The sequence below is a fragment of the Aulostomus chinensis genome, chromosome 8 (assembly GCF_037954235.1).
Source record: "Aulostomus chinensis isolate RoL2024-O1b breed Wild chromosome 8, RoL_Achi_v1.0, whole genome shotgun sequence".
NCBI classification, from domain to species: Eukaryota; Metazoa; Chordata; class Actinopteri; order Syngnathiformes; family Aulostomidae; genus Aulostomus; species Aulostomus chinensis.
The window spans coordinates 11,462,157-11,480,045 of NC_141327.1; the positions used below are offsets into that span (position 1 = coordinate 11,462,157).

At 43.5% G+C, this 17,889-nt stretch overlaps 2 protein-coding genes across 9 annotated transcripts; one reads left to right on the forward strand and one right to left on the reverse strand.

Moving 5' to 3' along the window:
- The first annotated feature begins 1,659 nt into the window (after positions 1-1,659).
- On the forward strand, positions 1,660-17,660 carry mycbpap (mycbp associated protein). 8 transcript variants are annotated; one of them, XM_086210905.1, is made up of 19 exons: positions 1,660-1,742; positions 6,651-6,721; positions 6,852-7,002; positions 7,186-7,292; positions 7,413-7,587; positions 7,896-8,011; positions 8,173-8,323; positions 8,531-8,652; positions 11,569-11,684; positions 12,470-12,578; positions 12,687-12,879; positions 12,951-13,138; positions 13,231-13,377; positions 14,132-14,230; positions 14,418-14,545; positions 14,665-14,792; positions 15,303-15,442; positions 16,622-16,804; positions 17,450-17,660. In XM_086210905.1, the coding sequence occupies exons 2-19, from the start codon at positions 6,692-6,694 to the stop codon at positions 17,534-17,536; spliced, it is 2,370 nt and encodes a 789-aa protein (XP_086067031.1). In that variant the 5' UTR covers positions 1,660-1,742; positions 6,651-6,691; the 3' UTR covers positions 17,537-17,660. The 8 variants fall into 8 exon arrangements, with proteins under 8 accessions (XP_086067031.1, XP_086067032.1, XP_086067035.1 ...); XM_086210906.1 differs by lacking the exon at positions 1,660-1,742 and adding an exon at positions 3,995-5,002; XM_086210909.1 differs by lacking the exon at positions 1,660-1,742 and adding an exon at positions 5,059-5,979 and having other exon boundaries at positions 16,622-16,762.
- Positions 3,377-6,310, reverse strand: rasd2b (RASD family member 2b). The gene is made up of 4 exons (XM_086210943.1): positions 6,241-6,310; positions 5,987-6,130; positions 4,268-5,116; positions 3,377-4,118 (listed from the first exon to the last, which is right to left on the reverse strand). Exons 3-4 carry the CDS (start codon positions 4,896-4,898, stop codon positions 3,571-3,573), a joined length of 1,179 nt encoding a protein of 392 aa, XP_086067069.1. The 5' UTR covers positions 4,899-5,116; positions 5,987-6,130; positions 6,241-6,310; the 3' UTR covers positions 3,377-3,570.
- Positions 17,661-17,889: the final 229 nt, after the last annotated feature.

The following is a 17,889-nucleotide window of genomic DNA, read 5'->3' on the forward strand; positions in this document are numbered from 1 at the left end:
CTGGTGGGATTGAGGAGTTCCTCAAAGTATTCCTTCCACCGCCCAATTATCTCCCCAGTTGACGTCAGCAGCCTCCCACCCCCACTGTAAACAGTGTGGGCAAGTTGCCGCCTTCCCCCCCTGAGGCGACGGACGGTTTGCCAGAACCTTTTTGGAGCCGACCGATAGTCGTTCTCCATGGCCTCACCGAACTCTTCCCACGCCAGAGTTTTTGCTTTGGCGACCGCCACAGCTGCACACCGTTTGGCCTGCCAGTACCGGTCAGCTGTCTCTGGAGACCCACAGGCCAGCCATGCCCTGTAAGCCTCCTTCTTCAGCCTGACGGCTCCCCTCACCTCTGGTGTCCACCAGCGGGTTCGAGGATTACCCCCGCGGCCGGCCCCAGCAGCCTTGCGGCCACAGCTCACAGCAGCCACCTCGACAATGGCAGAGCGGAACATGGCCCATTCGGACTCAATGTCCCCCACTACCCCCGTGATGTGATCAAAGCTCTGCCAGAGGTGGGAGTTAAAGATCGTTCTGACTGGTTCTTCTGCCAGGCGTTCCCAACAAACCCTCACTACTCGTTTGGGCCTGCCAGGTCTGCGCGGCATCTTCCCCTGCCATCTGATCCAACTCACCACCAGGTGGTGATCAGTTGACAGCTCAGCTCCTCTCTTCACCCGAGTGTCCAGAACATGCGGTCGCAGGTCAAATGATACGACTATAAAATCGATCATAGACCTGCGACCTAGGGTGTCCTGGTGTCACGTGCACCGGTGGGCATCCTTATGCTCGAACATGGTGTTCGTTATGGCCAAACTGCGACTTGCACAGAAGTCCAATAACTGAACACCACTCGGGTTCACGTCGGGCCTGCCGTTCCTCCCAATCACACCTCTCCAGGTCATGCTGTCGTTGCCCACGTGAGCGTTGAAGTCTCCCAGTAGGACAATGGAGTCCCCAGCCGGGGCACCATCCAGTACCCTTCCCAGGGACTCCAAAAAGGGTGGGTACTCTGAACTAGTGTTCGGCGCATGTGCGCAGACCACAGTCAGGACCCATTCCCCGACCCGAAGGCGCAGGGAAGCAACCCTTTCGTCCACGGGGGTAAACCCCAACGTACAGGCAGAGAGTCGAGGGGCAACCAAAAAGCCCACCCCCGCCCTCCGCCTCTCATCCGGAGCAACTCCAGCAAAAGAGAAAGTCCAACCCCTCTCAGGGATTCGGGTTCCGGACCCAGAGCTATGTGTCGAGGTGAGGCCGACTATATCTAGCCGGTAACGCTCAACCTCTTCCACCAGCTCCAGCTCCTTCCCCACCAGAGAGGTAACGTTCCATGTCCCAAAAGCCAGCTTCCATGTCTGTGGTTCAGACAGCCGAGGCACCCGCCTGAAACTGCCACCCAAACCACATTGCACCGGACCCCTCCGGTTCCCCCGATGAGTGGTGAATCCAAGGGAGGACGTGCCTGTGTCTCCTCTTCGGGCTGGGCCCGGCCGGGCCCCACGGACCAAGGCCCGGCCACCAGGCGCTCGCCTTCGAGCCCCCACCCTGGGCCTGGCTCCAGGTCGGGGCCCTGGTGCCCCTCCGGGCAGGGTACACATCGCACTTGCTGGTTTTTCCATGAAGGGTCTGTTGAACCGTTCTTTGTCTGGCCCTTCGCCTAGGACCAGTGTGCCTTGGGTAACCCTACCAGGGGCAAAATGCCCCCGACAGCATAGCTCCTAGGGTCACTAGGGCACTCAAACTCCTCCACCACGGTAAGGTGACGGTTCCAGGAGGAGCATTTGGAACGTGCAGCTTTTAATATGCATCTGTTGGAAACATTTAATTATCAGCAAGAGTTTTCAGCCAACACATGGAGTCAAAATAATGAGCCAGAAAAAACTCTCAGGAACAGTTTAAATAAGCCCACGGACTTCATATCAGTTTTTAAATGTAAAACACTGCAAATATTGTGACTCATTACCCTTCAACAGTAATTATTGTAACTGAAATTTCAGTCAATGCGAGCCTGGCTCTGCCCTACATGCATTATTAGCAGCACTCCTCTTTATATGTGTGAGCCTCTGTTTGACCCAGACAGTGATTCTCAGGCACCATGACTCACCGCAGCACACATTTTAACTATAGAGACCCAATTAGAGCTGTGTGAGTCAACAAAAAGAAACCATGCTCTTACATTGGCTTTTTTGAGAAAACCACACATGGCATATTAGTTTCCACACCGAGGATCATTGTGATGGTACCCAATTTAGAGCTCTTTGGGTAAAAAAGGCATAAAGCATAAAGGAGAGGTGTGAGGATTGGGACTTTTACCACTATTCTTAGGTGATAACGGCACAAAGGTGTTGTGAGTCTGTCTCTTACTGCACATCCACACCAGTGCAATTGTATTTTGTGAGTAGCAAGTTTTTAGCTGAGCACACGGGGACTGACAGGGATCCTGTGTTTGTAATACCCCTTTTAATGACAGACATCTTGACTTGTCAGTGCAGGAAAAGCACGGGTTGAACAGGCCCCTTTTCACAGCAGCCATTTTGACAATGATAGATAAGCCCAGGTGATGGTCTGACTCTGTTTAAGATATAAACTAGAGTGCACAATATCAGGGCCCTGACTCACCTCAATGCAGGTTTGTATTCTGCAATGATGTGAAATTAAGTGATGAGAAAAGGGGCATTAATAACAACAGAATGCCTTCAATTTACGTGTGCCAGACACACCCTGATATGGCTTCCTGAAAATAGCTGGAATAGAGCCATCTCTAATGCCTATTGCTTCTCCTGCTTGGCGTTGAAAAAGGCTGATTATTTTGCAGAAATGTATAATTCAGGGAGTAAACTGGCATTATGCACTTGGACTATGAATTTAAAAGTGGAATTACTTGTGTCAGTTTGTGGTTTAGCAACAGGAAGGGCCACGACTGGCCAATCTGTGAGATCATTTATAGATCAATGTAGGATGGGAAGGTATATGCCAAACTGGGATCCTCTTCAATCTGCGTGTTTCGTGTGGTATTAAGGCTGTGGACTTCTGGCAATCACGAATTCATTCCCACACACATATACACATGCACACGCACGCACGCAAGCGCACGCACACACACACACACACACACACACAAGAGTGAAAAAAAGAGTGGGCGAGAGAGTGTATTATGAATATATATTATGCAACTATCATAGCATAATCAATAGGCCTAATCAAGTTCCTGACTCAACATCCTCCCACTTTCTCTCACAGTTGTGTGAATGGGCAGGTCTGACACACACACACACACACACACACACACACACACACACACACACACACACACACACACATAGCCATGATATGCAAGCCATTTTTTTCATAAAAAAAGGTTTTATTTCAAAAACATCATCTTAAATAACATTCCCATACATCACTTGTATTATTTTGTGTATGACCTTTTGGCCAACCAGGGTGAAAATGAGAGAGAGCCCCCAGTTACAATCAGTTGCTCTGTAACTTCACTTCTGCCTGGTTTTACTTCATAAAGCCACATTCATGATAAATGACACCATCGCTATTTATTATCAATTATGTCTGTAACACTCTATTCTCTCACTGAATCTGGCATTTTTCCAGCACTTTCCCAGTCTTTCGTGCAGTTTGTGGTCCAATGACTTGTCGGAGATCCGTGCTAAAACTCGGCCGACGGGCCAGTGGGTAAAGCACCCCGCAGGCATCATCACGCCCCGCAGCCTGGCTGCCCCTCATCCCTGGAGCGCGTCCTGTTCGCATAGCCTGGTATGAACGGAGAGACACTTTGCGGTGCTGTGACGGTCCAGTTTCCGCCGGGAGACCGCCGCGCTTTGCCAAAGTCTCGAAGACTTTCTCTAGATTAGTGCTGTCCTTTGCAGATGTTTCAAAATAGGCGCAGTCATCACCGAGGACTTGGAGCACCTCCTCCTGGGTTATTTCTCTCTCAGACTCCAGTAGGTCTACCTTATTGGCGCAGACCACCAGGGCCACCCGCGGCTGTGTGCACTGCTCTGGCGCGGATGATTTGGTGAGTTTGGATTTAGCAGCCACAATCTCTGCTCGCAGGGCGCACACCTCCTCGAAAGAGCTCTTGTCATCCAGACTGAAGACAAGAAGAAAAATGTCTCCTGCAAACATATGATAAGGATTTGTCATCACATCGCTCGTTATCCAGGAGAGAGACAATAAAAGTTGTGCCCAGAAATAATCACCTCACAACTGACTGACAGAGATCATATGCATTTTTGCTTAACTGAAATTAATAATCAATACGCACCAGTGAGGATAGAGAGTCGCCGCTTGGCTGGGAAGTCCCTCTCCCTGGACGCATCCAGGATGTCAATTTGGTACGTCTCTCCGCGGATACGAAACAGTTTCCTCAGGAAATCTTCGGAGGTGGGATTGTACTCTTCTACAAATCCATCCCGGAGATATCTTCGCAGTATGGAGGTCTTGCCAACCCGTGGCGCACCGAGGACCACGATGCGCTTACAGTTCTGGGGCTTGGTGGAACACAGGGGGTCTGGTCGGAGCTCTTGGGCAATTTGGCGGTGAAGAGTGCGACCGTTTAGAACCAGAGCAGCCAGCTGGTCAAACGGGGATCTCTTGCAGGTATGGCCGCTTTTCGCAGGGGTTCTCATGGCTGACCCTGAGCGCGTCTTCTTTTCCTGTTTCCACTGAACTGTGGCCATTTTAAGTATCCCCAAACCCGCCTTTATTCCTGACGAACTCAAGTGCTGGGAAGCGTTTTTGTATGCCAGTAAAACTTTGGATGGCCCAGCGCACTGAGCGTCCCTTTTCCCGTGGAACTGGGGACCATCTAAGGTGGAGCAGCTGAGCGGGCGCGTGATGGGTGAACTGCAGATGGAGGTGGTCTGCCTCCTGGCGAGGATGCTGCTCATCTCCATCACGAAGTGATGGTATCGGCGTTGAGTCGTGGAACCAAGTGGACAGAGCCTCCAACTACACCCGTACAGGCCTACTCACGCTCGTCTCTGGCGCTGCGGCTGTGGTCAGTGGTCTTATATGGACCATCCTCCACCCCGTGGCTCATCCGCGTCACGCTGATTGACAGGGAGGGTTGGTGTGCTTCTCAGGACAACACAGGCAAATAGAGACTATACAACTGCGAAAACATTGAATATCATTTACATTTTCTTCAGTTTTGGACAATGGTTTCTAATCATGCATTGGATATTCTACTATTACAAAAATATTATATGTAATCCTTGGTATATATTGTCCCTACATACTCTTACAATCTGAATAGAATAAGAGTAGAAAAAGTAGGCTGGCTGGAAATAATTGCGTTGCTATATTCTGAAAAACAGACTATCACATATATATGGACCCATCTATCTGTCTATCTGTCTATCTATCTATCTATCTATCTATCTATCTATCTATCTATCTATCTATCTATCTGTCTTTCTATGTATTTGTCTGTCTATCTATCTGTCTATCTATCTATCGATCTGTCTATCTATCTGTCTTTCTATGTATTTGTCTGTCTATCTATCTGTCTATCTATCTATCTGTCCGTCTGTCTATCTATCTGTCTATCTATCTATCTGTCTGTCTCTCTATCTGTCTATCTATCTATCTATCTATCTATCTATCTATCTATCTATCTGTCTGTCTATCTATCTATCTGTCTACGCTTTGAAAACTTGGGGAAAGAAAAAAAAATAAAAGCTCCGCTATTGTAGGCGTCCGTTGCCGTGGTTACGACGCAGCTGAGGCACAAAGCAGAGACGCTGGTGTGCAACCTTGTAACTTCACAAATTTCAAGACTAGAGCTGGAAATGATGTATTAAAAGGAAACGGCACAGGTTTTTCCAAACCTCAGACTCACTATCGCCCGTCTGTGTGAAAAGAACAGGAGAGAATGCCTTTATAATAATAGCGCTAAAGCTAGTTAGCATCTGAGCCTCAGTGACTGTGGGGAGACACCGAAGACGGAGTGAAGAAGACCTCTTTGTCATCCAGGTCAGACCTCTTAGTCATCCAGGTCAGCTGCGGCTCGCTTTCACCGGTCGGTCACTTCCTCTTTGTGCTTACAGAACAGACTCTTCTGCATCTGTTTTCCAAGCTTCTTTGATGAAAATGAATGTCACCTCTGACCTTGACCATTAGCACCCTTCAGCATAAGAACACATGCTCAAATGTTAGCGATAAATACAATCAACAAAATACAAATAACCCACAAAATATGTAATATCATTGGCTTTTCTTTTGCTTCGTTTTTACCTAGTGATAAAATCGCTGCAGCAGTTTTTTTCTCTGAAGGGCCAAAGGTGGATCTCGCAAAATCCAGCACTCCTCCGCACAACTGTGACAGTGAATTGAAAGATTGAGGATATGAAATGAAACATTACAAAAGCCAAAGATTTCAATTCTTGTTGTGGCCATGGAAACGATAATCATGTACTGCTGGACAAAGGGAAATTACCACTATTGCATAACCGTGTCAGTTATACATGGTGATCTGCTTTTCTCTGCATGTGTGTGAGCTCTGAAATCCTCGGTGTAAAATGAAGATGAACCTTTTTTTCACTTTTTAAAACCATGAAATTGCTGATGCACCATGAGTCATGATAATCTCTCTCTCCTCCTCCCATCCCCTCTCCTCTCCTCTCCTCTCCTCTCCTCAATTTTAGTGATAACCAGCTCAAATAACTCTACTCCTAAAGGCGGGGACATGCCCATTCATTTGCTTGACCTCAATAACGTAAACCCCCTCATCCATACATTATTTTCCATTCATTAAAAGTCATTTTATTTGTACAAACAAAAGGATATGTGTGAGTGTGTCACACTTAGGTACTATCATTTGACTGTAATTGAATTTGTTGTTGCAGATTCATATCCCAAAGCCACCCAGGGGCCATCACAAAGCAGGCCTCATGGCTCGTCGGCACAGAAGACTCTCTGTGGATGAATTTAGAAATGTTCTACGAGGGCCCTTAGCTTCTCCAGGGCCCCCAGAAACTCAGTCTCAACATTATACAGGTTGAGGGTGCATTCTCACATAAAATAGCTGAAAGAAAGAGTTTTCTATATGGAGAAATATATATATATATATATATATATATATATATATATATATATATATATATATATATATATATATATATATATGTTTCTCCATATAGATTGACTTTATAAGATTGACTTTATTCATATCTCATTCAGGACCTGAGGGGCTTCGATTTGATGACCAAGGTATGGTTCTCCCACACAGTATCCTGGGTAATCTGGAGACGTTCCAAAGTTATCTCAAGGTCAGAGGAGAGACAGAGGTAAATTCTTGAATTCTTGGAATACATGAAGTCGGGTTTTGATTTTTTGCATAAAAAAGCAGATTATAGTAACAAGTTTTAATAAATACATCGTATATCATTTTATCGTCTATCTCTCAGTTGATAAAGCGAATACCAAAGTCCAAGAGAGAGCCACCATTCACAGAGCATCATTCTCAGACTGTGGAGAAGAAGCAAGGGATTCCCTCAGGCCACAGAAATCGTCAGAGTAATGCCCTGCAGCACTGGCATGTGCATTTTACACAATGCAGACGACAGCAGGACTTTTTATCAGGTGAGCTGTTACAACTATGTAGAAATCTAATTCTTAATAGTATAGAAAAATACTGATGCAGAAATATAACACCACCTACAATACACTAAGTTAACTAAGGCCTGTATACTAACAGGCATTGTTTTATTAGCGAAATGCAATTGAAACTTGATCACTTGATACAAAATAAGGAACCTTTTGAATGCTTATTCTCAGATGAGATTTCTCATGTGAAGTTAATTGATCTAGAACAGCTAGATTTCCTGGTCTCACTGCAATAACTCTGTCCCTTCTTCTCTCTACCTGTTGCTGGTTTCACCTCTGTCAAGGTCTGCTCCACAGGCCAGTCGAAAAGCTTCTGATGAACCAAGCTAACTGTTTCAGAGAAATCCAAGAGCAAAGGGATTTTCCAAACCAAATGTTGCCTCTCATCCAGTCTGGACATGTAATATACACATTTGTTTTCCTCAGTTTACTCTGTGTGTGTGTGTGTGTGTGTGTGTAGACATCTGCAACACCAGTTGCTAACAGAGCCCTCCATTACCTAAAATCTCTTAAAACAGGATCTTTCCTCGTGTGTGTTTTTCCTTCTACTGTGTGTCTCAGGGTTACCGTGTGGGAAGTGAGTTTTGGAGTCTCCCCCAGTGCTATGGAGATGAAATGAGTGGCATCACAGCCACACTGACTCAGACAGTTCAAGGCAAACTGAAACCTGTAACACATGCAGGGCAGCCATGCAGCATACGGCAGGAGTCAGGTACTCTCAGACGGTGCCCCAGGTTTTCCCTACATCCTTGGCCTTCCCATGCATCTTCATTGTTGTGTAGTTACAGGAAATCTAATAGAAAAAAAAAATCCCCTCTGTGAAACGAGACTCAATTTTTTTTTTCATACATACACATGGTCAGGCTTTAGATAATAATAATAATAATAATAATAACAATAACAATTTCTAATCCTGTAGGACTCACTTGTACTGGAAACCAGCAGCGTCCAGCCTCTCAGACCTGGGACCAGTGTGAACACCTGCAGCAACAGTTTTGTGACCTTGCAGTGGTTCTACAGGGCATGGAGGTCAAAAAGCCGGTAACCTACACCATTAATTCAACACATCCGTCCACGTGTACTCCTGTAACCCACTAGCACTCCAAAATGAAAGGTATCCTGTTGAAAATTTGAAACATGCCCCTGTCTTATCAGTTGTTTGAAATATTTCCTGTAGGGTTAGAATGCAAAAAGTTAAAAGTTAAACCAACAAATCATCTAGTAAAATGCAGAAAATCGGTTTATAACAAACTGTACTTTTGATGTACAGAAGGAATTACTGCACAGAACATGCAGTTGTAGTTTTAAAATAAAAGGGAAAAAAATGAATTAAATAAAATTCTTGAAAAGGAGTCTGATTAAGAAACGTTGATGTTATGGGTTCATGTATGATGGGACTTTATTTTGTAACACGTCAAATATCAAGAATCTTTAGGGTTATATTTATTATTAATGTCTGTATTTATTTATATTTGTTATATTGGGCACATTATGTCTGTGTTATGTATATATGTATTTGTATTTACAAGATGAAAACATAACTAATTAGTCTGTTTGAATAACGTGCAAAAACTATCTATCTGCCCTCATCGGACACATTTCTGATCCATACACACGGTGATGCAACTATACTGTCTTGTATGTTGGATCTAACTCAACATGTCAGTATTTTGAAGCTGGATCCTGACCTGAGGTAGCGATGGTCTGATGCCACACCAGTCAAACTCTAATATTGGAATTCTGCATTCCAGTTCAGAAATAACATCTGACAGTGTAAAATAATTAGATTCATCTGTACAGCGCAGATCTTGATTGCACATTCTTTGTTTTATCAACAAACAAACAAAATCACTGGTGTACTTTCAGGACATGCTGTCTTGAGCTGCTTGAGCTGCTGGCTGTTCATATTCAGTCTTTATCTTCACAACTCACTGGGAAGTCCTGTATGTCCATATAATACACTACCACACATATTCATGTATTCATGTCTGCACACAGGCATGGATACTAACCAAACGGTTCACAAATATGTGAGGAAACGTCTCGTCGTCTGTAAAATGTACACACAGTGCACACATGCATAATGAGATTAATGAGGCACCCTTCCGTAAACACTCCAAATACATGCGAACACAGAGACAGTACAGTTATGAAATCTGGAACGTGCATGGTCATAAAGTAGTGCTGTTGAGATCATAGACCAAATACAAGAAGTGGACTGAAAGCTAAAGAGGCTTAAACATGCATTCTTTCTAATGGAGTTTCAAGTGTATAGAAATCTGTATTGAAATCTATATTATGAGGCCCCTACCCCTAATGTGTTTAGGGCTTCCATCACTAATAACTGCATACATTACCATAGAATGTAGTGAAATAGAAAATAAAGCAAAGTCTACAAATCACTGGGTGACATATTTCATGATAGAATCTCTGGGTGAGATCTTTGAGGTATCAGAGTCCAAGAAAAGAGGCCAAAACTGTGACATTGCATAACAGCTATCAGGAGTGGCTGCCAGTGCCCATTAAGTCTTAAATAACAAGCTAAGTGACAGGTGCTGATAATGGTCAAATATATCCAGATGTACTCTTTTTTGTTTTTAAATCTGGTCTGTACTCTGACCTCTCCTTTAATTTCTCTCTCTCTCTCTCTCTCTCTCTTGCTCAATATGTCTCTCTCTCTCTCTCTCTCTCTCTCTCTCTCTCTCATACATGCGCACACACACACACACACACACACACACAGCAGTGTGTTCTGTTGTGCTGGTGGCTAATGTGGTGATTTGGGAATTGAAGTACCCTCTGACAAACACACGGACAGAGACAGATTGTCCTATCAGCAACAGGACTGCACATTTGTGCAAGAGGCGAAAGAGATGATGGTGCCAAGAGGGATTATTATTATTATGAGGGAATAAAAATGTAATAAGAGGTGTGTGTGTGTGTGTGTGTGTGTGTGTGTGTGTGTGTGTGTGTGTGTGTGTGTGTGTGTGTGTGTGTGTGTGTTATGTGGGGGTATGATTTATTATGTTTATTTTATAAAATAGTCGTCAAACGTCTGTCCTAAAAGATAAATTGATGCCAAAATTCAGATGTGGAACAGTTTTCCGGAAAGAGATGAAGCATATCTAAATAGAGGGGCAACAATGGAAAAGGCCAATGTAAACAAAGAAAAAAATAATAGTAAATATTTTATATCATAATGATCTACTTGCTGTAAACACACAGTAGCACTTTGAACACGATTTAAATTTAGCTTGTAGGTTCATTTGGGTTCTCTTCAAAATCTTAGTTAGGAAAAGATCTGATCATGTGGAGAAAATTTAGAGAAAACACACTCTTCACAGTAACCCATCATCAAGGTCTCAAAGTACTTCGGACCAAAACTGAGATGATCTGGTTGACCCACTAGGAGTTTGTCAAAGTGTAAAAAAGAAACAACTCATGTCATTTTGCCAGCATGTGACTGATCCCACCTGAAGTGTAATGGGTTCGTCTTTGGCCCATCCTACACCTCTCCTCAAAGTTAGGTGAAAATCATCTTCAGAGTTTTGCAAAAACGTGTTGACAGTCAAGCAGACAGACAAATGCCTCCTCCTAAAACACAACTTCCTTGGTGAATGACACGTGTGAGTATGAGTGTTTTTTGCTGCTGATTTGGACCAGGCTGGAGGCCCGCTAGCGTTCACCTGAAGGGGCTCTATACAACTGGACAGTGTGTTCCGACACCTTGTACTGCCACATTGGAGGTTTTATTAGACACCTCATCTCATCCTCACTGGCTGTGCTCTATGGATGCAAGTGGACAGGACATACTGACACAGCCATTAATGTTAGAAGGAAAAGGACTAAGCTGGGTTTTTTTTCTCATTTTTTAATAACATGAATCCAAATGTGTACTGGACATTCATTACTGACCTATTCATTCTAAACAACCGCTCTGTGCCTCTTTTGTTCCAGGACATCCGCGGACTTGAGGTGATTGGTTCAGACAAACGGTTCACAACTGTCAGCTTGTATCATCGCTCAATATCGGATAAGGAAGAGGAGGAGAAGGTGATGAAGAGTGAGAATGTGTAAGAAACAATTGTCTAACTGACTTATTAGGTATTTTCCCAGAGCACTGACTGCCTTTCTGTCCAAAGTTCAACTGTTTTAGATTGAATCAAAATCAGATCAAATCCTGTGCCAGGTTTTTGGGCCAGGTAGTCTCAAACTATAGTAAAACACATGTCTACCAGTCCTAAAGCTGTACTTCACCCAAAAAATCGTGTTCACCTTTCGAGTACTCAAAAATAGGTGTCTTGAGCTCACAAAGACATATCACCCCCCCCCCCACACACACACACACACACACACACACACATTACTTACCTGAGACCGTAGATTGCTAAGTATGTGTAGAGTGGAGAAAACCCAAAACAGTCAGAACGTCTTTGTAAAAAAGAGAAAGTATGTCACAGACTCAGTACTTCTCCTCTACTAAGTCTGGGTCAGTGGTTGCAACCCAAACACTCCAAGAGCCATTTGGACGTGATTACCGTGGAAAAGAAAACATCGGGAGCCAGAAAACCCTTTTGACACCTAAAATGAAGATAACACTGCATAGATCGTTTTTTTTTTACCGTCATGAAACTGCTATGGAGAAAACTACATTTTATTTCAACAAGCAACAAAAATATTTTCTTTTCTTGGATTTATCCATGGTTGGGCTACCAGGGATTGAAAAGTTAAATAAATTGCGGTGTCGTACATCAGCGATTGTAACGAGTATTTTGAGTGACAAGATATTGAACGCATTTTAGATTTATGTCTACTGGTGAGTTGAGTATTGGGTATTGCAGTCTCGTTTTCTCCACAGTGATCCACTGGCCCATTATAATGATGGTGACTCAAGGAGCCAGATCAGTCCTGCCTTGAGGTTTTGTGGTCAGCTTGCTACCTGGACTGGAAACTCTCCCAGTCACCAGGTAGAGGATGGCTTCAACACAGCAGCCTGATCGTACATTTCAAACCATTACCAAACAAACTCATACACACATAACATTCTTTATTTCCTTGCTTTCCTCAATGGCCAGGGAGAGGTAGGAATCAATGCCACAATCATCTTTGAGGCCCCCACTGGACAAAGTGCCTGGTCTCACCTGGAGCTGCTTAATGAGGGTTCGACAGCCATCCTCTTCAGCTGGCAGCAGCTTCCCTCGCCACAGAGCTTCTCTAGCCTGCGATCACAAGCAAAGAGTCAACACTTCTACTTCAACTCCTCCTCTGGTACACAAACAAACATCACCACTCGTTGCTTGTTCTTGGGTCAAAAATCATCTTCTTACCCTCCCATCTAGGTGTGATCCTTCCAGGCGACACCCAGCAGGTTGAGTTTATGTTCAAGTCAGAGAGTGCAGGCATCAAAACTGAATTGTGGCAGCTCAACACTCATCCTTTACTGCTGCAAGGAGGCTCGCTTCAGGTGACACTGAGAGGGGTGTCAGTGTACCAGGACAGAACTGCAACCCAGCGGCGGGTCTTGGAGGTCAGAGAGATGTCTCTGAGGTTCATGAACACAAACCTATGTGATCTTTTTGCCTGTGTTTAAGTGAAATTACATTCCGTGTGCACAAGCAGACAAAGCTCGAAAAGGCAGTGAAGATAAAAATGTGTCGGTCAATGGTGTATGAGGTGCTGCAGGGGATCTACACTCCAGCGAGACCCAGCTCTCCTGCAGAGCTCCACATCACGGAGGAGCAAGAGTTTTTAAGGAAAAACCCCAAGGTAAATCACACAGGTGGAAGCATTTCACTTTTATAGTTGCATCTTGTCATCTACTATCCTGTACTTCTTGTTTGTATCATACATTTCATACTCCTCCAGATAAACAGATGCTGGTTCACTCTGAATCTTAGTCACACCACCTCAGTCAGTGTGAAAAGAACAGCTCATTATGACTGTCCCTTCCTGACCTGGATTTTATGTTGGTCCTCAATCATTGTTAAATCCCCAGTTATCTGGGTTTTTTTTAATAATCCGTGTAGCTCAGTTTGTAATAACAGATCATTACTGCTAATATCTATAACCAGTCATTTTTGTGTCTACACTCCACAAAAGAGGTTATGTTGCCATGGCAATGCAAAAGGAAGCTAAGAGGCCAGTTGCGAGGCTGATTGAATTAGTCCAGGTGTTACGTAGAGCGTGGCTGTATTAAGAGTCTCGTGAGCAAATTCCCAATGGGGGGATGATTGGAAACAGCACTGGAAAACATCACCAAACATTAAGAAGGTCGTTATGTCTCATCAAATCTAATCCAACATGTATTTAGCATGAATGGTAAAGACTTAAATTGGAGACATTCTCCGCAAAATATGTTGCTGATCTCAGTGCCCTTGGCCTCTCACATACATGATGAGCTAATAGCACTCTTATTTGGATTCGTCCAGTGAGTGTAATTCAGATAAGAATTCATGGTAATCTTGCGATCACATGTTTATTCATCTCACACGAACAACAAGTTTTATGTCCATGATTATAGTTGCTGTACTTTCATCAGCCAGTGGAGGAGCTAAAGAGGCTGTGGCAAGAAGTGACTCCAGGACGTATCTGGGACTTCTCTACTGACACACTCAGACAGGTGGGGACACAATGTAGTGATGTGGTACCTGATAACAATTAATCAGAACAACAACAGCACACAAGCCCTGAATTTAGCAACTCGATTCAATGTTATTTTCTTTGCTTCAGTCAAATGATTACACAGATGCTGGAAAAACTTGACTGTAATAAACATATTTTTCCTGTTATCTGCTGCTCTGTTTAAGGTTTTGGTTTCCCTGCCTGAGTCAGCTCAGGACACCAGGGAGGAGGGTCTGTCCCAGCTCAACTCTCTGCTTCTGAAGCTTTCCAATCCTTCGCTTAAACCCCACCATCTAGCTGCTGCAGATGTAGGGTGAGGCTTCAACATCCATGTATCTCTTATATCACATCTAACACTGTCACACATACATTCAACCTCTACATGCTCACGATGGGCCTCTGCTTCTTGGTGATATTTGGCGCCCCCTGAAGGCTTCAGTTGTGGAGGAGACTTCTGGAATATATGACTTGTGAGGCTGTGAGGCTCAAACGCCTGCTGAGGCTCCCAGAGAGAGACACATGGATCAGTAAAGAGGATGAACCCCCATTCCGTGACTCTGGTGACACACACGTACACACACGCATACAAACACATGCTACTACTAATATTAGGACTAGTTATTGTTGAAATGTTCAATATCAGTACCTTAAATGATAACCTTGACTTTGATCCGTATTCCTGGGTGAAACTCTTTCATGCTTAAAATCCATTTTAACTTAAATTTAAGCTGAAGATTACTTCAGAGTTTGTTAGAAATCTTAGCTTTGATTTTTCAGCTCCTTGGCCTTTTCACACACTCAACATAATTTCGTAGCATGAAGAAACAAACTAATCGACCAAAATGTAATTCAGCTTAATTTGTCTGTAATAGCTCTTCAGTTTTATGTTTCTGCATGCTGGAATTTTTCCCATGCCTGCAGTTTTAAAACATATCACAAATTTCAGATTTACCCCTAAAGTATAAAAATGTAGAATTGAGCGACATCTTTCCATACTCAGTAGTTCTGACGTAATTTGTTCGATGCCATAAAAGTTTCAGTCTTTCCTTTGCATTGTTCTTAAATTGCAGATTTGAGTGACACCATAAATAAAGATGAAAGAGAGAAAAGTGGAGGAGGAGGTGAGAAGAGAAAGAGGAGTGTGGAGAGTAAAGCTGACAATGGAGAGTCCATGTCAGCAGCAACTCCACCAGTGGAGGTGAGCAAGACGGTATGTTCGTTGTGAAAGTTCACATGGAACTGACAGGCAGCTACTAAACATCTCACCACTGAGTGGCAGCAGATTGCAGAATAATTTCATGTTTTTCACAGTATGACATGTTCATCTGCTATTTACTACTTTACTACTGATTTACAACTGGCAGCATCCACAAACACCACCCACCTACTAACACCTACCCACAGTCCAATCACCTGACATGTCGTTGTGTGTGTTTGTGCGCGTGCGCACACGCGCGTACACTGTGTTCTGTTCTTCAGAGAATGAGTACTGGAGCTAGAAGACGCCACTGAGTAGAACTGCTGCCATTAGATATTTGTAATTATCCACATTTGTGTGTGTGTGTGTGTGTGTGTGTGTGTGTGTGTGTGTGTGTGTGTGTGTGTGTGTGTGTGTTTTGCCCTCCAATCAGTCATTATAGCAGCTCAGCAAATGATTATTTTACAGAAGAGGATTGTGTTTTGGCACTGTGACTGGCTGAGTGAGATAGCAAACAAAAGAGTGCTATGTTAAAAAAAGAGACAATATATTTATATGTTTTAATATTTCTGATTGTTTCCCTACTCCCATCATTATTATGACCGAAGACTTTCTATTATCATATTCCCAAATTTGAATTTCAGCAACTTTTTGACAGATGAGTTCAGTTTCTCACCACATATTACAATATTTTGGGTGTCAGTTTAACTCCAAACCTGTTATGTTTCCATGAATGTTGCCTTTACAGATGGACTAGAACCTCGACTGCATGACTGTATATTTTGCTGAGTGATTTGTTTCCTACACTGTGATGGTTGAGTCATAGTTAAGGTACGGTGCAGGTTACTCACTGGGTACCATGGTAACAGAACAATGTGTGAAGAAGTGCACCTGCTTTCCAACTGCACGTCCAGGGTGTGAATAATAGCACCTGCGCTGGGCTGAGCCATCTGTACACACACATACACACACACACACACACACACACACACACACACACACACACACACACACACACACACATTCAATATATGACATGCCAATGAATATGTGGGCAACAGTTTTTAATAAGGTAATACAAACATGTCTTATCAACAAGGCATGCTCAGTAAATATTCTGTCTTTTATTAGGAAATTAAATTACGATTATTTTCTCACTTGCTTTCTCGTCGTTTTTCTGTTTGTGTAAAGGACAGTAAAAGGAGGGGAAAGAAAAAAAAGGATGAGGAGAGGAAGCACAGTCAGGAAAAGCAAGGTGAGGAGCAGGCTTCAGATGGTGATCCCCGCCAGGAGAGCCTCAGTCAACAACCCCCTGATGACCAAAGTATTAAGGTGGAGATGATGGGCATTTACACAAGACTCCTGCATCAAAAGGCTAGTCATTTCACTACACTTCCATACAAACACAATCACCAGAATAATATACAGTCTGGACAAGATCTATTGTCCATGGAAAAATAGTTTGCCTCTGTTTTTTTTTTTTCTGAATTAATGAGAGACCCCTAAATCCCAACAGAAGGTGGCCATTCCTTCTTGAGAGTATGTGGAAGCAAACATGTCCCACCTGTTCACCTTCACATTTTACATGACACTCTTGGCTAACAGTTGGTCCAATTCTTTGTCTTTATGTCAAATCTTGTTTGTGGATTTCTGAGCATGTGGCTGGATAAGAGACATGGATTATACCTGAAGATGTGCTTTAAAGTTGGCCATTGTCCCATTACTCATTGTCCTTAATTGAGAAAAAAACATGTCTGCCATTTTGTTTTCATGACAACTTATCCCATTTAGTCAGAAAAACAGGGCTTTGTTCTTTTCTTCAGGTGAACGTGTTACACTTCTTTTAACAGTACAAAAGAGAATTTAATATTCTGGTTATGTTTTAGAAAATTGATTTAGACTTTTTTTCTTTTTAACATGTAACTCTTTTGAGCACTCCAGGTGTACAGAGGTGTAGGTTCTCAACAGTACTTCATACCACATTATATATTCCATTTACATATATTATCATTCTGGCAGGTTTATGCTCTGATGGAAGACCTGGTGGAATCCCTGTGTGATGTGATGGATGAGTTTAATGTGGAAGACAAGCAACACACCCGGTGATATACACTAATGTGGACTTTTATCCAGGAATGTTAGACATGGGGCACAGAATTTCATTTGGATTAAAACTTGTAACCTTTTGCAGCATACACACAAATATATTTATGAATAAAACGTTCTGTTCCCCTGGCTCGGTGGATTTAATATTTATTCACTCACACTCTCATCACCGGATGACAGGAGGTTAACAGCAGCGCGCTGACTCTGCAAAAGACGCGCCCTCGTCCCAGCATCTTTACCCCCAGTGTGGCTGCATGCTGTGTGTGAGCGTGCGCGTGCGTGTGTGTGTGTGTGTGGGGGGGGGGGGGGGGGAGAGAGAGAGAGAGTGTGTGTATGTGTGTGTGAGAGAGAGA